The sequence below is a fragment of the Ahaetulla prasina genome, chromosome 2 (assembly GCF_028640845.1).
Source record: "Ahaetulla prasina isolate Xishuangbanna chromosome 2, ASM2864084v1, whole genome shotgun sequence".
NCBI classification, from domain to species: Eukaryota; Metazoa; Chordata; class Lepidosauria; order Squamata; family Colubridae; genus Ahaetulla; species Ahaetulla prasina.
Window position 1 is genome coordinate 222501697 of NC_080540.1, and position 20640 is coordinate 222522336.

Here is a 20640-nt window from a genome sequence, read left to right on the forward strand (position 1 = left end):
TAGAAAATGGCGTTTAACAGTGGAAAATAGGGCAGGGACTTCTATCTCAGTCTCTGAGAATTTTGTGCTAAATGCCCCTCTTCTTGCTGGCATTCTAGTAAGGAGACGTTAGGCTGCATACTTGATTTGGGATAGGCCCTGCCCTACTTTTATAGGGCTTGCTATTCATTTCAAGCCTCCAGACTCCTTGAGCAGCTGCTGTTTACAACTGACCTATTCTTGGAGGATGACAAAGAGCCCTTTCTTTCTCCATTCTCACAGGTGGAATATTTCTGCATTCCACTTCAATTATGTCTTGGGCACTGCTGGAAACAAGAAAGGTGCTGAGTTGCTTACATACCTGGCCCAAGCTGTGCAGTTCTGAACCCTGACAAGCTGGTTAAGATTCGGCAAAGGAGCCAGGAATAATCACACACACACACACACACACACACACACACACACGTACACCATTCCCCCCTCCCCCGCCTCTTGTCAAACTACAAATAAAAGCCGCCAGCTGCTCGGTGCACTGCTAAATGCATGGAGAAAACTTTGCAGGACGAACAGGGGTGCCTTCATGCGCCTTGCCCTTTCTTGTAAAGTCACGTCGATCTGTACATGAGACTGTGGGATGAGTTGGGGGAGAAACAATGCAGATTTCAATTTTGGTAATGTATATAATGCAGTTAGGATGGAGCAAAAGAGCATGACCATGACAATTTGTCTCCGGTAGATAAATGTTGGAGCAGCAGGTATGTCATAAAGCATGACTACATAACGTGGAAAAAAAATCCTCGTGGTATTTTTCTCGTTTTCATTAATGCATTGTGTCTGCCTCTGAGAGATTTCCGGGAGACCCAGGGCCTATAGCTCTGAGGCGTTACCTCTGACCCAGATAACGTCAAAACGTCTGAATGTATGGGATGCTGCTTTTAAAAAAAGCATCCCTAATGCAATGTAAATGTAAACTGTGGCAGAAATTCCAGTGGAGCAAAAGAGGCCTCATATTTTCTAAAACCATATACATGTCAATAGGCCATTATTCTCTATGTTTAAATGTAATTTATTTATTTATTTATTTTTATTTATTTATTTATTTATTTATTTATTTATTTATTTGTCATAACAATATATACAAGCGTTACATAAAAGGTTATAAATATATGAACGTATATATGAGGAGAAATGAGGTACTAAAAACGTGTATATACATAGGGAAAGAAACAGTAGGACAGGAACGGTAGGCACGTTTGTGCTCTTATGCACGCCCCTTTAGAGTCCTCTTAGGAAAGTGGTGAGGTCAACCGTGGACAGTTTTTGAGTGAAACCTTTGGGGTTATGAGAAGAAACCACAGAGTCAGGTAATGCATTCCAAGTATATACAATTCTGTTACAGAAATCGTGTTTTCTGCAATCTAAACTGGAACGTTGACATTGAGTTTGAATCTGTTTGTAGCTCTTGTGATATTGTTATTGAAACTAAAAAGTCATTGACAGGAAGGACATTACAACGGATGATTTTATATGCTAAACCCAGATCCAGTCAAGGCGACGAAGTTCCAAGTTTTCTAGACCCAAGATATCAAGTCTGGTGGAATAAGGTATTTTATTAGTTTCAGAGGAATGGAGAATTCTTCTCGTAAAATACCTTTGGACACGCTCAACTGTGTTGATGTCAGATATATGGTAAGGGTTCCAGACAGGAGAGCAGTAATCAAGAATTGGCCTAACAAATGTTTTATATGCTCTGGTCAGTAGCATGGTGTTTTTTGAAAAGAAGCTACGTAAAATTAAGTTGACAACTCTTAGAGCCTTCTTAGCTATGTAGTTGCAGTGGGCTTTGGAACTTAAATCGTTAGATGTAAAAACTCCAAGGTCTTTGACAGGGTGGGGTCATCTGAGGCAATGTCCATCAAGCATGTACTTTGTGATTGGGTTCTTTCTTCCAATGTGCAAGACTGAGCATTTACTGGTTGAAATTTGTAGTTGCCAAATTTTAGACCAGGCAGATAGATGATCAAGGTCCTTTTGAATTGTGGATGCATTGTCAGTGGTGTTGAAAAGTTTGACATCATCAGCAAAGAGAACACAGTTACTTGAAATATCAATACAAAGATCATTTATATATATTATAAAGAGAGTAGTACAATTATAATTGTAGCAGTGCTTGGAACAGAGCTTGGAAATCATAAAATAGACCAAGCGCAGTTACGGAATCTTCCCAAAAAATTTATACAGTACCTCCCTCCGTGCCTTTCTCTCTCCCCCACCCCCACCCACTTCTGAACAAAAGAAGAATAGAAAACTGGAAGGCCAAAAAGGCAATGGAGGGGAGGAGGAGAATAAGCAATGATTAAAGGGAAGTTTACTCCAGTCTTTCCCAAACTGGCTCTCCCCAGATGTAGAAGGCCAGGATTTCCATCAGATCTGGGTAGCAGATATGTGCACTGAAATATTTTGGATGGGATCAGATTGAAGAAATCCAATTTATTTCCATTTTCAATTAAAAAGACTGATTTTTTAAAAAAATGATTTCAGGGATTATGAAACTTTCTTTCTTTCTCTTTCTCTTTCTTTCTCCTTCCCTCCCTCTTTTTCTTTCTTTCTTTCTTTCTTTCTTTCTTTCTTTCTTTCTTTCTTTCTTTCTTTCTTTCTTTCTTTCTTTCTTTCTTTCTTTCTTTTTTTCCTTCCTTCCTTCCTTCCTTCCTTCCTTCCTTCCTTCCTTCCTTCCTTCCCACTAGTTTTGTATGACAAATTATTTCCATATAATTAAGATTATTCATAATTGTTTTCTCCAGTGGATTCTGCCTTCCATATCCCAATTGCTTTTCAAACAACTGTTTCTTATAAATCTGTGGGAGATGTTTTTTTCCAGAATCTTTTCTTGCTCATGCGAATTGTGGCTGCAGCCACTTTTTTTAAAAAAATAAATAAATTTCTCTGATGTGTAATGCAGCCGTTATCACTCGTACTGCTACGATTTAAGGTATCATTATTTCATTGCGGTTGCTTCTTTCCACTTGGGAGAAGTCCAAGAAATAGCTCCTATGATTGAAAACAATGCAGATTAATATTGCAGTAGTGTTGAGCTGTGGTATCCGTTTACTTCTTTTCTTTCACACCCCTCCCTCTTCCTCTTCTCCCCTTTTGCCCCATCTTTTCCAATCTACTGCTTTCTACAAATAAATCCTCGTGGTTCAGTTACTAATATGGGGAAACATATTAATAGAAAGGGAGATTTTTGACAGTAACCAATTAAATTGCAGACTCTGGATGTAAACCCAATATAGAGAGCCTTTTTGAATAGTAACAGGATGGCGAGGGAACAGGACCCACTTGGAGGGGCCAGAATTCAATAAACTAGTGCATAGCAACTAATCTGGCATTTCATCACAGGCTGCTGTTTCATAGACGGATTATTGTTTTACAGAAAGGCTTGGCACCCAATTGTATAGAGGGAGCAGCGGTGGCTGTGTGGTCTTATTTGATGTACATGGGCTCTCTTGGTTAGATGGAAGAAATGAGGCCATTTTATCCTGCTCTCAGAACCTTCATCTTTGTTCAACTTACATCCTGGCCTAAGCATTAATTCCAGGATTATCCAACTCCCAACAAATTAAAGTGCTGTCACTAAAACCCTGAGGATAGGCAAAGCTATAAAATTAACTTTACTGTAACTTTGAAAGTTTATATACATGTGTGTGTGTTTTTGTGTGTGTGTATTCACGCATACAGACAAAATTAGTCTTCTCAAGACTTAGAGCCTATAGTAGTTGATTAGCCCCTGCAGTACGGAAAATTAAATTCTGTGGTTGAGACCCAGCGTGCTTGGCTGATTTAATAATGCTATGGCCATCATCCAACAGCTGACAACCGAGAACTTTCTGTTCTTTACTCCCTCGTGCAACACCTGAAAATCCCGGGGCGAATCAAACAGCAAATTAAATCTTTTTTTTTTAAACCCTCACCTGCAGTGCCTGTATAAGAAACTAATTTTAATGCTTTTAGGCTGAAGTCATTGGGATACAAGCCCAAAATAAGAATGACAAAAGTAAGTTCCTAAAGCACCTTTCCAGGGTGTTTAACACCCCCCCCCAAAAAAAACCCCTCTCCTGTTGTGCTTTGCAGTTTAGCTTGTGTGATTCCTACTCAGAGGAGGCCAAGAAGTTCCATAAAAGCAATAAATCTCACCAAATGTCAGAAAATGAACATTCATGGGTTACTAGAGAACTATTCTTGCTAAAATGGCATATCATTGCATTTTTAGTAGTAGGTGTATGTCTTATTTTTTTAACTACGTTGCATTACCTGATGCTCAGATAAGGTCCCAAGGGTCTGAGTTAAGCCCTTTTCCTTCAAAAGTACTCTCCTCATCTTCCTCCTCCCTTATTTCTTCTAACAAGTAGAAGTTGTTAGGCTTGAGGTTAAACTAGGTGCCTGGAATGTGACCCACAACTTTTAAATCCCAAACTGTTTTTTTTTTTAAATATTCAGTTATAACTTACTTGTTTCTTCAACTATAATAATAGCTGAACTGTTATATTGAAATAACCCTAGGGATAAAAGTCCAAATAAAAATATAGGATGATATAAGTAAGGTATTGAAAAATAAAATGTTCTTTCGACATACTTTATTATATATGCAGATACTATACAATGGTCACTGAAAAAGAAAAAAACTTGAGTAGAGGGTGAGGTTGAGGTGAAAAGAGATATATGTTGGTTTGAGGTGTGTTACTGTGTGGAAAATATTCACTCAACATTCTTGTGGCTTCCATAAGGTATTTTTTTTAATGCTTTACATCTAATCCAAGGGACTTTTCATAGAAAGAAAACCCCGACCTTGAGTCAGGAGCTATTTTATGTTCTTGAGAAAATACTGAATTACTTCCTAAGAAAAATAGCCTGTTGTTTGGTCTACAATTTTCCTTTTTCCCCCAAGGAAAGTCATGTTCTTGAATAGAAACGGGAACATTTTGTTCTGATTCTTATATACTTCTTTGAAAAACTTTACATTTCTAGTTATGTGATAAGCTGTACTATTAATTGTTATGAAGTATGTGTTTAGGCTCCTTGGTACTAAGGCTGTTGGAGCGTATTTTGATCCTTAAATAATATTAGGAACAGTGACCTTATTTCATAACAATATTAACTCGCAATTCTTTGTATTAAATAATTTTATTTTGGTGACTGGCAAAGACCAGAAAGATGTGTTGAAGCATATTTTGCATTTGATTTCCCTAGTCAAAATGCTGAATCCTATATTTTCAATTCACTACTGAATACTTTGGAATATAAAGGAAATGTATCAGTAAAAGTATGAAAGTTAAAAGAAAAAATATTTTGCTACCCTTTCTGAATGAAATGGGAATGAATGGCAATATTACATTATTAGAATATTTGAAAGAAGGTTATGATACAGATCTTTGGACTTATGAAACAAATCTGTCACGGATTTCTAAAAACATTTGTGAGATCTGCCAAAATGAGCTCTTCCAGGCACCCCCAGCAACCCTAAATGGACTCTTCTTCTGTTTCTTTTCCAAAAGAAATTTGTTTCTAGAAATGTACCTGAAAAAGAATACACATGTCTTAAAATTACATAAAAAAGAGAGCTAAAATCAGACACATTTATCTTAAAACCTTTATAGCCAGACTAAGAAAACACCTTGAGGGAGATTTGTTTTAAAAGCACTTGGATGGGAATTTATTAAAAATTGCATAAGTTAGAAAGCTTTTTACACAGAGTCTCCATATGTTAGGGAAAGTGGTAGCTTTTGTATAAATGCAGGGGAAAAAAGATAGATCAAACTATATTGAGTGGCACGTAATATTTCCTTCCTATTTGCTCACATTGTTAATGGAGAATCCAGCTTGGGATTTGCAATAAAAACTTATTGGCCAACCTGCTCATTACTAAACTTAGCCTGATGATTAATTCTGTCCTGTTGACATCATCGTTGTGGTGAAATGGAATATTATAATTCCTTTCCTACAAAGGGGAAATGGGCACAAAAAGTGAGTGACACAAGTTTGAATCACAGGAACGGTTGAGGGGAAAGCCAAGGGCTTGAATCCCATTCCCCCCCCCGCCGAATCCCCATCCTGTGAGCTTGTAAAAACGGCATGTCTTTCCATTTTAATCTTTAATTGGCCTCAGTGCTTGTGTTATTTTTATAAGGAAAACAAGGGGGATATTTTTCACGGTTCTATTCAAGCATGTTATGTCCAAGTTAGATGGTGTCCTTTGAGTTTGTCCAGTCAGCTTTTCCTTCCTTAAGTTTAGACTTAATGGCAACACCAGTTGAATAGCCGAAGTTAGACGTACTCTCAAATGTGTTTGTTAGTGCAGTCATTTCTTGAACTCTCAGACCTGCCAGTAATGCTGTTTTCACAAGGGTGATTTGCATTAATTTTGGAATGATGTCCAGTACGTGTCTGCAACTTAAAATGTGCTTGCTCTGAATGAAGTAGACGCTGAGCCTCTTAAGAATTCACCCATAATTAGATACACTCTGGCTCCTCTAAATGTTATCCAAAGCCTAACTATCTGATGCTTAAATTGAAAAAGCTCATTAACTTTAAATAATGCTACAGCAAGCAGGGAAAAACTCAGTGGAAATAGTAGATTGGCTATGAAGTGTTTGTTGAGTCTGAGCCTATTAATCTGAAGTTGACTGCACATTTGTGCAGCTTTGGGGTTGTTTTTTGTTGTTTTTTTGTAATGGACATTTATACCATAGTTTGGATTCTGCTAATTTATTGCATGTTGAATGCTAACTCTATGTTTGGAAGTAGAGAGAATGAAATTAAATCCTGTCTTTGATAAGAAAGGGAGGTACCAAGCAGTGAGCAGAAATATTTCCCAGATGTTATTACTTTGGACCTTTTTAAAGGTTGCATTTGCTGCTGGGAAGGATATTCTGAATGGAGACATTGCAACTTCTAAACTGTTAATAAAATATTTCTACATTTTTAGATCACTGAACCTTTCTAGCAAGAAGGCAATATGGTATTACCTTGAACTTTCTATTTGAACATTTTTTATTTTTTATCACTAAACCTTATTTCCCATTTGGGGTATACCATGGAGAGTAATGCCACCATGTTGTTTTTAATAATAAATTTACACATTAGTAAAAACATCGTTAACCAAGAAGATGGTGTTTAGAAAAAGCTTTCCATTTTTGCCAAAGTTCAATTTTTAAATCTAGTGTAGAACTAAATTTAGTTCTACAAAAGGCCAAATTAGATGTGACAATATAAAAATATAAATAGAAGCAAGCAAAGCTTGAAGAAGGACACTCAGGAAATTTAATTCCCTTCCTGTTATAGTCCTGATCAAAATCACTTCTCTAAACTATTGATAATAATAATGGTTTTTGCTGAAATACAAATGGTTGTTTTTAGGACTGGAAAAAGATAATTTTCATTCCAGAGATGAAAGACAAACTCTTTTTTCCTTCCCATTTCACATATTGAAGCTAATTGGATCCAACACTATCTTCCATCAAACCTAAAGCAACAAATTACATTGGGAAAACACTGAGAAAATAAATAGGAGTAATAACTAAGAGTCTGCAACAGTCATCTTCTGCAGTGCTAGTACTCCCCAAAGTAATTAATGCATTCTTTACTTTATTTATTTATTAAATTTATATATTATCTGACTCCCAACTACTCTGAGGTATTCACAAGTTTAAAAAAAGCATTAAAAATTGCAAGTACACGAGAATGAACAAGAATAAAAATGGCAAAACAGGCAGGAACAAAAAAAAAGAGTGACTTGCCTATTACTTCTGTGCCACTTTTCTACATCAAAAACAAGCAGTTGTCTCTAACAGCAGGAGCCAACTCAAGCAAAATAGTGACTGCTGGTGTAAATTTAAAAGAAGCAATCCCTGAAGGTTAATGTTTGTAAACCAGAAATGAGATAATAGTACCCAGATGCTACCAGTAGAATGGAATTGTTAGCTAGGGAATATAACTTAGAATCAAATAGCAATAGCACTTAGGCTTATATACCACCGCATAGTGCTTTACAGCACTCTCTGGTTGGTTCACAATGTCAGCATATTACCCCCAACAGCCTGGGTCCTCATTTTACCATCCTTGGAAGGATGGAAGGCTAAGTCAACCTGTCAGGATTGAACTCAAGGCTGTGGGCAGAGTTTGCCTGCAATACTGCATTTTAACCACCAGTGCTATATATAGAATCCTCTCTACAGTCTACATATCAGTGTTCCAAATTGAAGGTGTGTGGACTTCAACTCCCAGAATTCTCAGCAATAGCTATGTTGACTGTGGGAATTCTGGGAGTTGAAGTCCATATACCTAGAAATGGCCAAAGTTGGGAAACTATGCTGTATGTTAATGGTTGTCAGTAGCCAGTTACAGCAGGAAAAGTCAGCCTTTTTGCGCCATATCCTTTTTTTGACTCTGCCATGAAAGGATACACCCTGAATGGCAACCATAGTGGCAAGAATACATATTTTTTGAACATTTCCTCTGCCTCCAGTAAAAGGAAATAGCAGGAATTGGCTTGTGGAAAGAAGACATTAAGGGAAATTATTGTGGGAAAACATGAATTAAGTAATTACAGTTTATGCAATGATGCCTACCACTTACTCTCCTCTCCCAAACAAGATAGAGTGAGTGCTTGTAATACGTTACCTCTTGTTGGCATTTTCAGTTCATCTTCTTCATGTCTTTGAACTGTCAACAAGAGCTCACCTTTTTTAAAAAAACAAACAAAAGCAAAGTATTGTATGTGCTCAATCCTACCTTACTTACGGAGAGGTCTCTTATATTTCCCCCATTTTTTTTTCCAGTTGAGGCCCAAATGGTGAAGCAACAGGGTGTAATATCACCACAACTTGGAGGGAAACATTCATCTAACAGTTTTGCCTGGAGGAAAAAGCTGTCACTAATAGGGCCAAGCATCATCCCGCCCTTAGCATAACATGTGCTGAAAACGTAATGCGAGCAAAGATGGACAGAATCCCGTAGAAAATGCTGACTTTAGAGAAAGCTTCTGATAGACAGAGAAGCAATTTTTCTGACTAGTTACTAATTAGCTCTCTGAAATGACATGGCCTTTTCAGACAAATCTTTCCATCTAAATTGCTCCAAGCATTGCGTGAGATGGATTTACTTATATAAATAGTCAAACTGGTTTTGGGTTTTTTTCTTTTTTAATGTACATTTATTAATATACGTTCACTTCAATGGAAGAGGTTTTATGCTTTCTAAAATAGCTCCAGGGAATTATTTTTGACAGGACAGAGGAGATTTATGTTCACAAAGAATGTTTGTTTTTCCTAAATTTAAATGATCCCTTTGAACACATTCAAGCATAGGTGCCATTAAAGACCGATTTCAAAGTTTGCCTCAGTGACTATATAGACAGGAGGGACAAAAAAAAAAAAATCCTGCTGGCTGTTACCCCATGAGTGGCCTCTGGACAATATCTGAATGACGCTATATTAGTGCATATTATGAGCTGGGATAGGCAAGATTGTGACTGTGATTTCAAGTTTGCCCATTGAGAACTTTCTTGGCTTCTATTAGACTTTCTTTGGCTACTTGATTTTAATTATATATATAAAAAAATTAAGCTGATATACCATAAAGCAAAATGTCCTCCTTCAGGATCTTTATTTACAATATAAAAGCATTATAAGAAGGTAATCGTGCTATATGTTGCAATCTGGGTTTTTGTTTGAAAAATTGGATACCTGCCCGGAATTAGATTGGTTAGGATGATAGAGGTACAATCATAATAGTTCGTTCGTTTTCTTTGTGGTAAATGGCACTTTACAACAAAGCCAGGAAATTCCAAATTTGTTTACTAGGTCCAAAAGATGCTTCTCTGGCTATTGGTCTTGCCTGTTCAAGGGTTTCTCAAATATTATACAACTAGTGTATAAATGCATGTTTGATTGGTTAGTGACAGCCTATATAAGTAAACCAGCTTTCCTTATAAGAAAAACCTGAAGTGATAATCACTGTTTGACACTTTGGCCTCATCTTAAACACAGTGGGCTGCTTAAAACACATTGAATGGCAACTCTAAGTAGACACTGAAAACATGGAGACTGCTTGGAAAGATGGTTTAATGGCGGACAGGATCACATGGTTTGAATTCCTGAACAGAAAAAGGGACAAGATGCTGAGTGTGCCTTGGTTTTATGCCCTCTCTGAGCTTTGAACTTCCTGGGGCACAGGAAGAGTATCCTGATTGGTGGTCAGACTCCCAGGGGGTGGGGGTCTTAGCTAGCCTTGCTGGCTGATGTAATCTTCCCAGGTGCCATGTGGTGAGTTTCTGTTGTTAGATGGGTCCTATTGTGTTGCAGATGATGGTCCGTTGGCAAAGGTGGTGGTGGTGGAATTGAGTTTCTGCCTCTGGCCCCTTGACAAAGGTGGGGGTGGGGAGGCAGGAAGGTGGGAGCTGCTTTGTCTTTAAAACATGTTTTTCCATTTCTCATCCAGAGAAATATATTCTGCCTTTTTAATATTTTCTAAAATATCTCATTCTTCTAGGAGAGGGGTGGGTGCTAACTTCCTATAGTCTGAAGATGAGAAATACAGAAAGATCCATTCATCTCTTGATAGAAAACAATGAACATTGGTAAACTAGGTGGCAAAATGTAGCACAAAGGTATTTCAGTTCAGTTGATTGTGGGATCTTTGGATAATTGCAGAATTATTTATGTAATTTGTGAGTATCTTAAGAAGCTCCTTTTCCTCACTTTTTAACCAGCTAAAATATATTAGAAAAATGTAGAATAAGCTAGAAAAATAGCTTCTTCATAACACATTCTTCCTAACTTTGATAAGTCACTATAGAAGATTCTGAAAAAGGAAGAAAATTATGAGAGAAAAATGCACAATGTTCCTTCTGTGGTGTTTTGCAAGAAAAAAATAGATCTCCGTATCAGTGGTGTCAAACAACTTTTTTGATCAGAAACTGCTGCTACCCATATTAAAAAAGGAAATGGGGAGGACAGTTAAAAGAAACCACATGAGACAGATGTAAAAGTTTAGAGTAGAGCTTTTCAAACTTGGCAACTTTTAAGAATTGTGGATTTCAACTCCCAGAATTCCATGGCTACCATGATGGCTAGGAAATTCTGGGAGCTGAAGTTCATACAACTGAAAGTTGCCAAATTTGAAAAAACAGCAGCTTAGAGCAGGGGTCTCCAACCTGGTCCCTTTAAGACTTGTGGACTTCAACTCCCAGAGGCCCTCAGCCAGCAAAGTTGGCTGAGGAACTCTGGGAGTTGAAGTCCACAAGTCTTAAAGGGACAAAGGTTGGAAACCCCTGGCTTAGAGTGTTTGTTTGGCCATTTTCTGATAAACCATTGTTATAGGTTACCTGGCCACTTATCATGAGCTGTGATGTGTTAGGAATGCAGCAGTGCACTTTATAGTTTTCCTTACTCTTACTTGATGAGGATTATTGGTGAACATATAAACATCTGAATTTCTATGATAAAAGTAAGAGGAAGAATTTCCCCCAAGTGGTATAATCCTGTATATATTTGCTCAGCAGTAAGACTCATCCCAATCAAACTGATTAGAACTGGAGGCTTAATAATCTTCCTAGGAAATAGACTAAATGATTAGACAAAAATATTCTACTCTCTTACCTTCTAGGTTTATGTAGCATAGCATAAATAATGCTGTCATTTACCCATATTTTTCAGTATATGAAATCTTGTTTACATCTTAACTTTTCTTTAGATTCATGCTTGGCAGCCATTTCACAATCCCAGTAATGATTTTTTTTCTTTTTGTTTATACCATTTTTCCTTTCTCATGGAACTTGACTTTGTAAATATCTATATTGTTTAGTTTGTCTATTTTCAACTTTTGTGAAATTTAATTTCATAGTATTTAGCATACTTTGCTTCACCATCTGTGACTCATTCATTGAAATATTATGTCTGGTATTTTTCCTCTGTAATAGTGTTAAGTTCGGGCAATGAAGAGGCAGGAGACGATGCAAGTGACAGCTCTTTAGTTTATTGTGATCCCAGCAAAAGCCAACAGCCAAAAACCCCTCTTTAAATAGTAATTTGGCTGAGGCATCAGCCAATCAGCAACGTGCATTTTCCCGCCCCAAATTTCCCTCCTAAAATTCAAATACATTACACTCCTCCCCTCCCAGAACACATTTTACCATATTTACATAATTTTTGCATAACATTTGCATGTTATTTTTCCACGTAGTCACGCAGGTAGACAGGGCGTCTCCTAACTCTTTCTGACCTGCGCAATTTATTTCCTGGGAGTGAGTCGAGCTGGTCGGAGGGACTGTTTGTTCCTCCCAGCTCCTCCTCTGGGCCCTCCGGCCCCAGATTATTGGCAGAGTCGTCCTTGCTGTCCTCTGGAGGAGCCGGTTGGCATCGCTGGACTTCTTCAGACACAGCTAAGTCCTCCGATCACCTCAGAGTTAGCTGTTGGTTCAAATGTTTGGTAGTCAGGGTCTGGCTGTTTGGTTTCTGGATCGTTTTGTATTCTTTTTCGTAATTGATCTATGTGGCGTCTCCACACTCAGCCATTCCCCATGTCCACTAAGTATGACTTTGGGCCTGTCACTCCTACAATCGTTCCCCTTAGCCACACTGGGCCCTCACTATAGTTATGTGCCCATACCGGGTCACCTGTTGCCATTGTTCTGGTTTTTTCCTTTGTGCTTTGGTACCCATCAGGCGAGTATGTCGGGTTTAACTGATCTAGGGGGCACCGGAGTCTTCTACCCATTAATAACTCCGATGGGCTGCGGCTGGTGGTCACACAGGGTGTTCTATGTTGGACTGCCAGGAAGGTATCAATTTTGGATTGCCAATCTCCTGGGCTAATTCTAGATAGCGCTTCCTTGGCACTGCGTACGAAACGTTCTGCAAGTCCGTTCGTCGCTGGGTGGAAAGGTGCCGAGAGACATGTCGGATGCCCTCTCCTGCCAAGTACCCCTCAAACTGGGTGGCCGTGAATTGTGGGCCGTTATCGGACACTAGAGTGTTGGGCAACCCGTGTGTCACAAATAGATGCCTCAAGACTGTGATTACCGCTTCCGCTGTTGTGGTTTTCATAAGTAAAATTTCTAACCACTTCGAGTAGGCATCTACCACAATTAAGAAGGTCTGCCCATGGAACGGCCCGGCAAAATCTATGTGGATCCTGGACCAAGGACCCTGGGGTTTCTCCCATTCCCTGATGGGAGCTGTTGGGGGTAGTGGCCTTGATTCTTGACATGCTTGGCATTTCCCCACCCGATCGCTAATGTCTTTATCCATTTGTGGCCACCACACATAACTTCTCGCTAGGCTTTTCATCCTCACAATCCCTGGGTGGCCCACATGCAATAGGTCCCAACACATGCCCTCGTAATTTCTCTGGAATAACCACTCTATCCCCCCATAACAGACAGCCCCCTTGTACCGACAGTTCCGAACGCTTCTTAGTAAACTCTTTGAAACGATCCCCCGGTGCAGCGGGCCATCCCCTCTGCACCCAACCGATCACAGTCCTTACAATAATATCTTTATAGGATGCCCTAGTCACTTCCGTGGATGTGACTGGGCCAGAGTCCAAAGAGTCAATTAACAAGACAGGTGTCCCTGGGGTCGGGTCTTCAATAGCCTCTGGCAATGGGCATCTACTTAAAGCGTCCGCATGTCCCAAATCTTTGCCCGGTCAGTGAGACAGTTGGTATGAATATGCTGCCAGGAAAATAGTCCAACGGGTCAGCCTGGGTGATAATGCAACCGGTGTTGGACGGTCCCCTGCCAATAGTCCCAATAAAGGTCTGTGGTCTGTGACTATTTCAAATCGCCGCCCAAACAGATACTCGTGGAATTTTTTAACCCCCGAGACTATAGCAAGCGCTTCCCGGTCTAGTTGGCTATAGTTCCTTTCTGTTGCGGACATCGTGCGGGAGAAATATGCGATAGGGGCTTCTGAACCGTTCGGTAGCTTGTGGCTGAGGACAGCCCCTACCCCGTAGGGTGATGCATCACAAACTAGTACTAGTGGCAACGTCCCATTGTACTGGATTAAAAGGCTATCGCTGGACAAAAGTTTCTTAACGCCTTCAAATGCCTTAGCCTCAACCCTGCCCCAAGTCCATACCGATTTTTTCGCTAGCAGTTTATGTAATGGTTTGGCTACCCATTGCCTTATTTTTTAAAAATACCGCATAGAAGTTTACAAGCCCCAAAAATGCTTGTAATTCTGTTTTGTTTTTTGGGGGTAGGGCCTTTCTAATGGCTCGCACTTTGCTCTCAGTTGGGTGGATGCCTTCCTTATCTATCCGGTAACCCAAGAATTCTACAGATTCAACTCCTATCTGACATTTTTTGAGTTTAACCTTAAGCCCTGCAGACCTGAAAATGCCCAAAACCTTCCGCAATTTGACCCCTAATTCTTCCATGTTTTCTGCTGATATCAGTACATCGTCAAAATATGGAACTACTCCCGGTAGACCTTGTAGGAGCCGTTCCATTAGGTTTTGGAATAACCCGGGGGCTACACTTACTCCGAACTGAAGTCGAGTACATTTAAAAGCACCCCGGTGCGTGACAATCATCTGCGCTTCTGCCGTTTCGTCGTCAACTGGTAATTGTTGGTAGGCTTGAGCCAGGTCGAGTTTGGCAAAAACCTGTCCCTGCCCTAATGAGTGCAACAAATGTTGCACTACGGGAACGGGGTAAGCACTCTTTTGCAATGCTTTGTTAAGCGTTGCCTTATAGTCAGCGCAAATACGGACTGATCCGTCCGGTTTGACTGGGGTCACTATTGGTGTCTCCCATTTTGCATGGTCGACGGGGACTAGTATTCCCTGGCTTACTAGTTTGTCTAGTTCCCTGTCAATCTTGGGTTTGAGGGCGAACGGGACCCTCCTAGCTTTTAATCTAATGGGAGCCACCTGGGGGTCCAAATTGAATGAAATGGGGGTCCCCACGTACTTGCCCAGGCTGTCTTGGAAAATGTCCTCGAATTCTCTCAACAATTCGTCCTTCAAGTTGACGCCGATTCTGTGAACCCCGGTTATTCCCATGCCCAAGGCTCAGAACCAGTCCAGACCCAGCAAGCTGGGCAGGTTTCCATCTATGATGGTGATCGGCAGGGTTTTCTTGAATTGTCCATACTTCACTCTGACGGACGTGACTCCTCGAACAGGGATTCGGTTCCCCTGGTAGTCTTGCACTCTCAGCTTTTGGGGTTGCAGCTGGCATTTCGCGACTTCTGGCAGGTCCCTTGCGATTGTGTCCCAAGACATAATCGTGATTGATGAGCCGGTATCCACCTCCATTTTACACTGCACTCCTTCGATGTATGTCTTGGTGAATATTTTCTTTTCTAGCCGTGTCGATGCGTGGCCCACTCGCACAGTGGTCTGATTCAACTTCACGCCTTTTTTGAACTGACCAATCCCTGGCTGCTTCGCGGATCCGGCGCCTTCTTGATTGGCAGGTTTGAATTTTTGGCGGGAAGGTTGGGAGGCTCGACAGGCCTGAGCTATGTGTCCTTTCTTTTCACACCGCCGACAAATTGCGTCTTTGAACCTGCAATTCTGTCATTGGTGTTGGCCTCCGCAACTCACACACTCGTCTCGGTCGCCTCTCTCCGGCCTCCCGATGTGGAAAACCTCTTCCTCTTCTTCACCGTCCAATTCGGCCTGGATTTCTTAGCTGTGGACTGGCGTTGCTTTCGCCGCGGCATTTGGCGTGTTCGGCTTTTGTAAGGTTTCCGCTGCTTTGGTGGACATCTCGTGTGCCCTGGCCTCATCCAGGGCTAGCGCCAGGGTTAGGTTGCTTTTCGACAGCAGCCGCCTCTGTAGTCGGATGTCCCTGACCCCACAAATGAGTTGTTCTAATAAAGTGTCCTCCAAGTCTCTATACTCACAGTGGGTTGCGGCTTTCCTTAATGCGGCCATATACACGCTTATCGATTCGCCCTCTCGCTGAACTCTTTGCCTCAACTCGAACCGTTGTACAAACTTCGATGGCACTGGCGTGTAGTGTGCTCGTAGCATCGTCTGTAGCATTTGCCATGACACCGACTGTACAGGCGTTGGTTCCGACAGCGATTCGGCGGTATCGAAGATTTCTGGCCCACAGTGGCTCAGGAAGTAAGCGCGCTTCCAATTATCCGATACTCCTTGCAGTTCGTTAGCTTCAAGGAAGCACTCGAAACGAGCCATGTACGACCCCCATTTCTCCTTGGCTGGGTCGAATGGCGCTGGCGGCGTATAGCTAGACATCGCTATGTATCCGCTCTTGCTACTGGCTGGGGTTGAAACTAAGTTGCTCCTTCAGCTCTTTTCCTGGTCTCACTGCCTTCAATATCTCATCCTCATTTCCAATGTTAAGTTCGGGCAATGAAGAGGCAGGAGACGATACAAGTGACAACAGCTCTTTAGTTTATTGTGATCCCAGCAAAAGCCAACAGCCAAAAACCCCTCTTTAAAATAGTAATTTGGCTGAGGCATCAGCCAATCAGCAACGTGCATTTTCCCGCCCCAAATTTCCCTCCTAAAATTCAAATACATTACAAATAGATTATGGGATGATGCTTATGGACAGATTTTATATCAATATGTTATTAACCAGTCACGTAGCAGTGTCCAAAGCACTGGAAGGCTTTCATCAAAGTGATGAAAGCAGCTTTACGTCATTATGATGCAAGTCCTGCCCTTTTGTTAACGCATGCAGTATCAATCAATATATGAAAAGGGCAGAGTATGCAACGTGAAAATAGTTTTCATTGAACACCACTGCATTCATGTATCATTCATGAATTCTGAAAACAGATTCTGAAATATTCACAGAACTTTACAATAATACAATGCACACTGTTGTGTTAGGATATTGTTATGTTATATTTTATGATACAATTGTGCGGGATGTTTGTGTGACAGGTTCCTGGGATCCAGGTATCTATTTGGTGCATATGAAATAGGGGGAAACGATTTTCAAAGACATCAATCTGGTGATGTTTGTAGACTATGGCTACACTCATTTCCTAATTTAATTTTCAAGAAAAATCCTGGAACAGTTGGACAATTAAGACTTAGGGTACCATCAATGGTTCTCTTCAGTCACAGGAGATGACCACACCTAACCAGTCTGGCTCATCTTGAACAAGCAAAGCAGGTTAATATTGGGTTAGTTTAGACATGTAAGATCACCAGGTCATCCCAAGTGGGAAGTCAACAATATATCTTGAAAGAAGCAATGGCAGACTGCTTTTATATATGTGCAAACTCTCCAGAAGTTGAGCTTGCCTGAAAGAAATCTTCAAAATTTTCACGATGTTCTGAGTTAACTGATCATATAAATGTGTTATTAAACCAACACATCCTACATCTTGCTTTTCCTCGACTTCTTCCTTTGGATGTTGGTTGCAGTGTTTTGATTCAGATCTTCAATAACAGTTTACCATCACATTGAAGTAGTGATTATTATTTTGGAATCTTTTAAAACAAAAACTAAACCATGGTTCATTAATAACCGGACACTTAACCTCAGTTCTCAATTTTAAGTATGATGAGAAATTAACGGGAGGACCAAAAAAAATTGAACCCTTCATTTAACAGGAAGAGGCAACACAACATATGGGATTCAGAATTAGTTCATGGCTTAGTAAATTACAGTTGATCATTCCAGAAATGCTGTGCTGAAATCAGGCAAACATGAGTTTATCCTAAAGCCCAGATTTTATATAAGGTAGTCCTTGACTTATGACCACAATTGAACACCAAATTTACATTACAAATCAAGGCAGTTGTTAAGTGAGTTTTGCCTTATGAACTCTTTTGCCACAGTTGTTAAGTGAATCATTGCAGTTATTAAGCAAATTATGCAGCTGTTAAAGGAATTTGGCTTCTCCCATTGACTGCTTGTCAGAAGCTGGCTGGGAAGGTTACAAATGATGATCACATGACCCCAGGACAGTGCAACTGTCAGGGTTCCAAGTAACACCTCCAATGAGAGAAATCTCCGAGGTTCAAACTTCCTCAAAATCCCATTTTATTAGAGATGTCTTATTGGCACATCTGGGAAAACCTGAATCTGAAAGCGTCCAGGTTTTCGTCATCCAAATGAAAATCCAAATCCCTGCCCAACACCCATATGGTCCATCACATGGCCCCATCAACGCAGTGTCCCTACTGGAGATGCCTCCCAGTCACACCCTTCTAGGTGGAGGGCAAGATGTCCTTGACTCTCAGAGAAAGGAATGTTATTATGACTATATACCTCCCCTACTCCATACAATCCCCCTCTCAGTTTCCCATAGCACGAAATGTGGCAGGCCTGAAGATCTAATGCAAAGATGGCTTCCAGGTCTGACAGCAACTGTCATAAATACATGGCAGTTACCGTGTGTCCTAATTTTAATCATGTGACCATGGGTTGCTACAACAGTCATAAGTTTCCAAAGCAGTCATTTTTTCAGTGCTGTTGTAATTTTGAACGGTCACTAAACAAATGGTTTAAGTCGAGAACTACCTGCAATATGCAAAAACCTACCACACTGCTCACGATGAGTGCTTGCAACTGTTTCCAAAGCACCAACTTAGTTAAAGCATGTTGATTTCAATGTATATTACTTAAAGTAATACTTAAAGTATTTCAGCATCGCATAATAATTAACTTCACTAAATTCACAAATGGTTAAGACAATGGGCATAGGGACCAACTCATTAGCCCTGTAGCAGAAATCAGCTTCCCCCAAGAATATGCCAGTGTGCACAGTTGTAGGAAAAAAATCTGTTCGCAGTTCTCTTTCTCCCACACAGGTGCAGTCCCACATGTGCATAATTTCATGCCAGATTGGAGTCTTTACAACACAGCAGTAAACAGCCTTGCCGCGTACCTTTTAAATGTCATTGGCTGTGTTGTGTGGCAGCTCTCGCTTTGCTGCTGATTGCTCCAGATTAGAACCAGTCAGTCACTATAAACTTGGCAGCTGTAGATTCCAGATGTACAACCCCTGGAAGAAATGATTCTTTCTAGCAGTGTCAGTTGGCTATCACTTTCCCTTTTCCTGTGTTTTTTCTTTCTTTCTTTCTTATTTGTTTCAACAGATCTGATGCGGTGGCTCAGTGCATCATGCCAACATTATCCACTTCCACATCATTTCCTTTTGGCGGTAGGGAACTTACTCACTGTGACATGGTTTTGATGTGGGAAATGAACAAATTGCATACAATAACTGCATTCTCTTATGGTGCTGTGTATTTAGCTCTTCAAAGCTGTTGACAGCCTTGGGTCTCCTTGTTGTGAAATCTGCAGATCTTAAAGCTTGATCTGCAAGCGCCTAGAAGGCTCAATCTTGACTTTCATGAATCATTTAATAGGGAGGCTAATTTTTAAAAGCACATAACTGTTGTTTTCCTAAAATTATCTACATGTATCAATGCCTTATAGAGAGTTAGAGGATTCAACAGTATGAAAGTTAATGTTAAGCATTTTTGTAGCTCATTTTATGCATTCAGAGATCATTAGCTCATGATTCAATAATCCTACAAGACTGATCAGCATTTCTGTACATAGGTGTATTGCAACTGAAAGCTTCAGAATAAAACAGGCATAGGCAACATACTCTCCCTGGGCACTAATATGCTCCGATGATCAATCAGCTCCTGCTCCTTTTATCTTTAACTTTTTTTAAAAGAGGCTTTTTGGTGTAGTTTGTTGTAGTGGTTTATGTGCTGGCCTATAAACCAGGAGACAGTGAGTTCTAGTGCCATCTTAAGCATGAAAGCTAGCCAGTCACTTTCTCTCAGCCTAACCCATCTGACAGAGTTTTGGTTGCGGGGAAAATAGGAGGAGGAAGGAGTATTAGTTATTCTTGCTGCCTTGAGTTAACTTTAAGGTAAAAAAACAGGATAAAAAAAAAGAACAAATAACTGAAAAGCAAGAATTATCTTTATTTAGTTCAGCACTTTGCTTGGAAATGTGCCAATATGCCGAGAGAAAAAGAAACATAATCTGAGAAGAGAAGGATGTGAAAGAAAGCAATTCACTCTCCCCACTTTGCTATGTGATAAATTGGTGTTACGTAATTCCAACAGTCACTCTAGCAGCCATTTTGTGAGAAAGCTAACTTCCCATCCTCACATCATTTTTTCTATTAGTCTCAAGTTCTGGAAAATACAGAGGCTACTTTGTGAATTCATGGCTAGAGACGAGATTGTAGTTGTCCAGTTAGTGCTGCGTTGGCCTTTCTCATAAAATGGACATCAAAAATCTGCAGCAGTGGATCAGAAGTGAAATGCCATTAGGAGGCTGTGAAAGTGACTCAATTTGTTTATCCTTGGTATCGGACTCAGAAAAGTCCTTTATATATATATCAAAACCTAAAAATGACAAAAAGGCTACTAGGTAGGAAGATTTGTGCCTGGAGACTGGGTTTGAATCTTTCCTTGCAAGGCTTCCCTCCCCCTCCCCTTCCATCTTTATTGCTCAATGGTGTGGTGTGTCTGTTAACCGATTTTACTTGGTTTCCTTGTTTAATTTTTGGACTGTACTGTCAGTTGGTTCTGCTGACTTTATATTATGACTGCCTTTGATGTTCATAGATATTTTACTGTTTTCCTGTTTTTGAAGAAAGAAGAAATCCAAAACATTTCAGTGGCGATCTGCC

At 40.2% G+C, this 20640-nt stretch overlaps 1 protein-coding gene across 6 annotated transcripts in view; it reads right to left on the reverse strand.

Annotated features, from left to right (window-relative positions):
- Positions 1 to 2040: 2040 nt before the first annotated feature.
- LOC131189940 (uncharacterized protein K02A2.6-like) overlaps positions 2041 to 20640 on the reverse strand; it is a 33021-nt gene continuing 14421 nt past the window's right edge. Inside the window, exons 1-4 of one of the 6 annotated variants that reach the window (XM_058166605.1) lie at positions 12256 to 19143; positions 8656 to 8715; positions 4291 to 5553; positions 2041 to 3027 (exon numbers count right to left, since the gene is read on the reverse strand). In XM_058166605.1, coding sequence (XP_058022588.1) covers positions 14138 to 15046 — 909 coding nt within the window. In that variant the 5' untranslated portion in view covers positions 15047 to 19143 and the 3' untranslated portion in view covers positions 2041 to 3027; positions 4291 to 5553; positions 8656 to 8715; positions 12256 to 14137. Of the gene's footprint in view, positions 5554 to 8603; positions 8716 to 12255; positions 19144 to 20640 lie in introns of those variants that run through there. The other 5 variants (XM_058166606.1, XR_009153163.1, XM_058166604.1 and 2 more) reach the window with 5 other exon arrangements.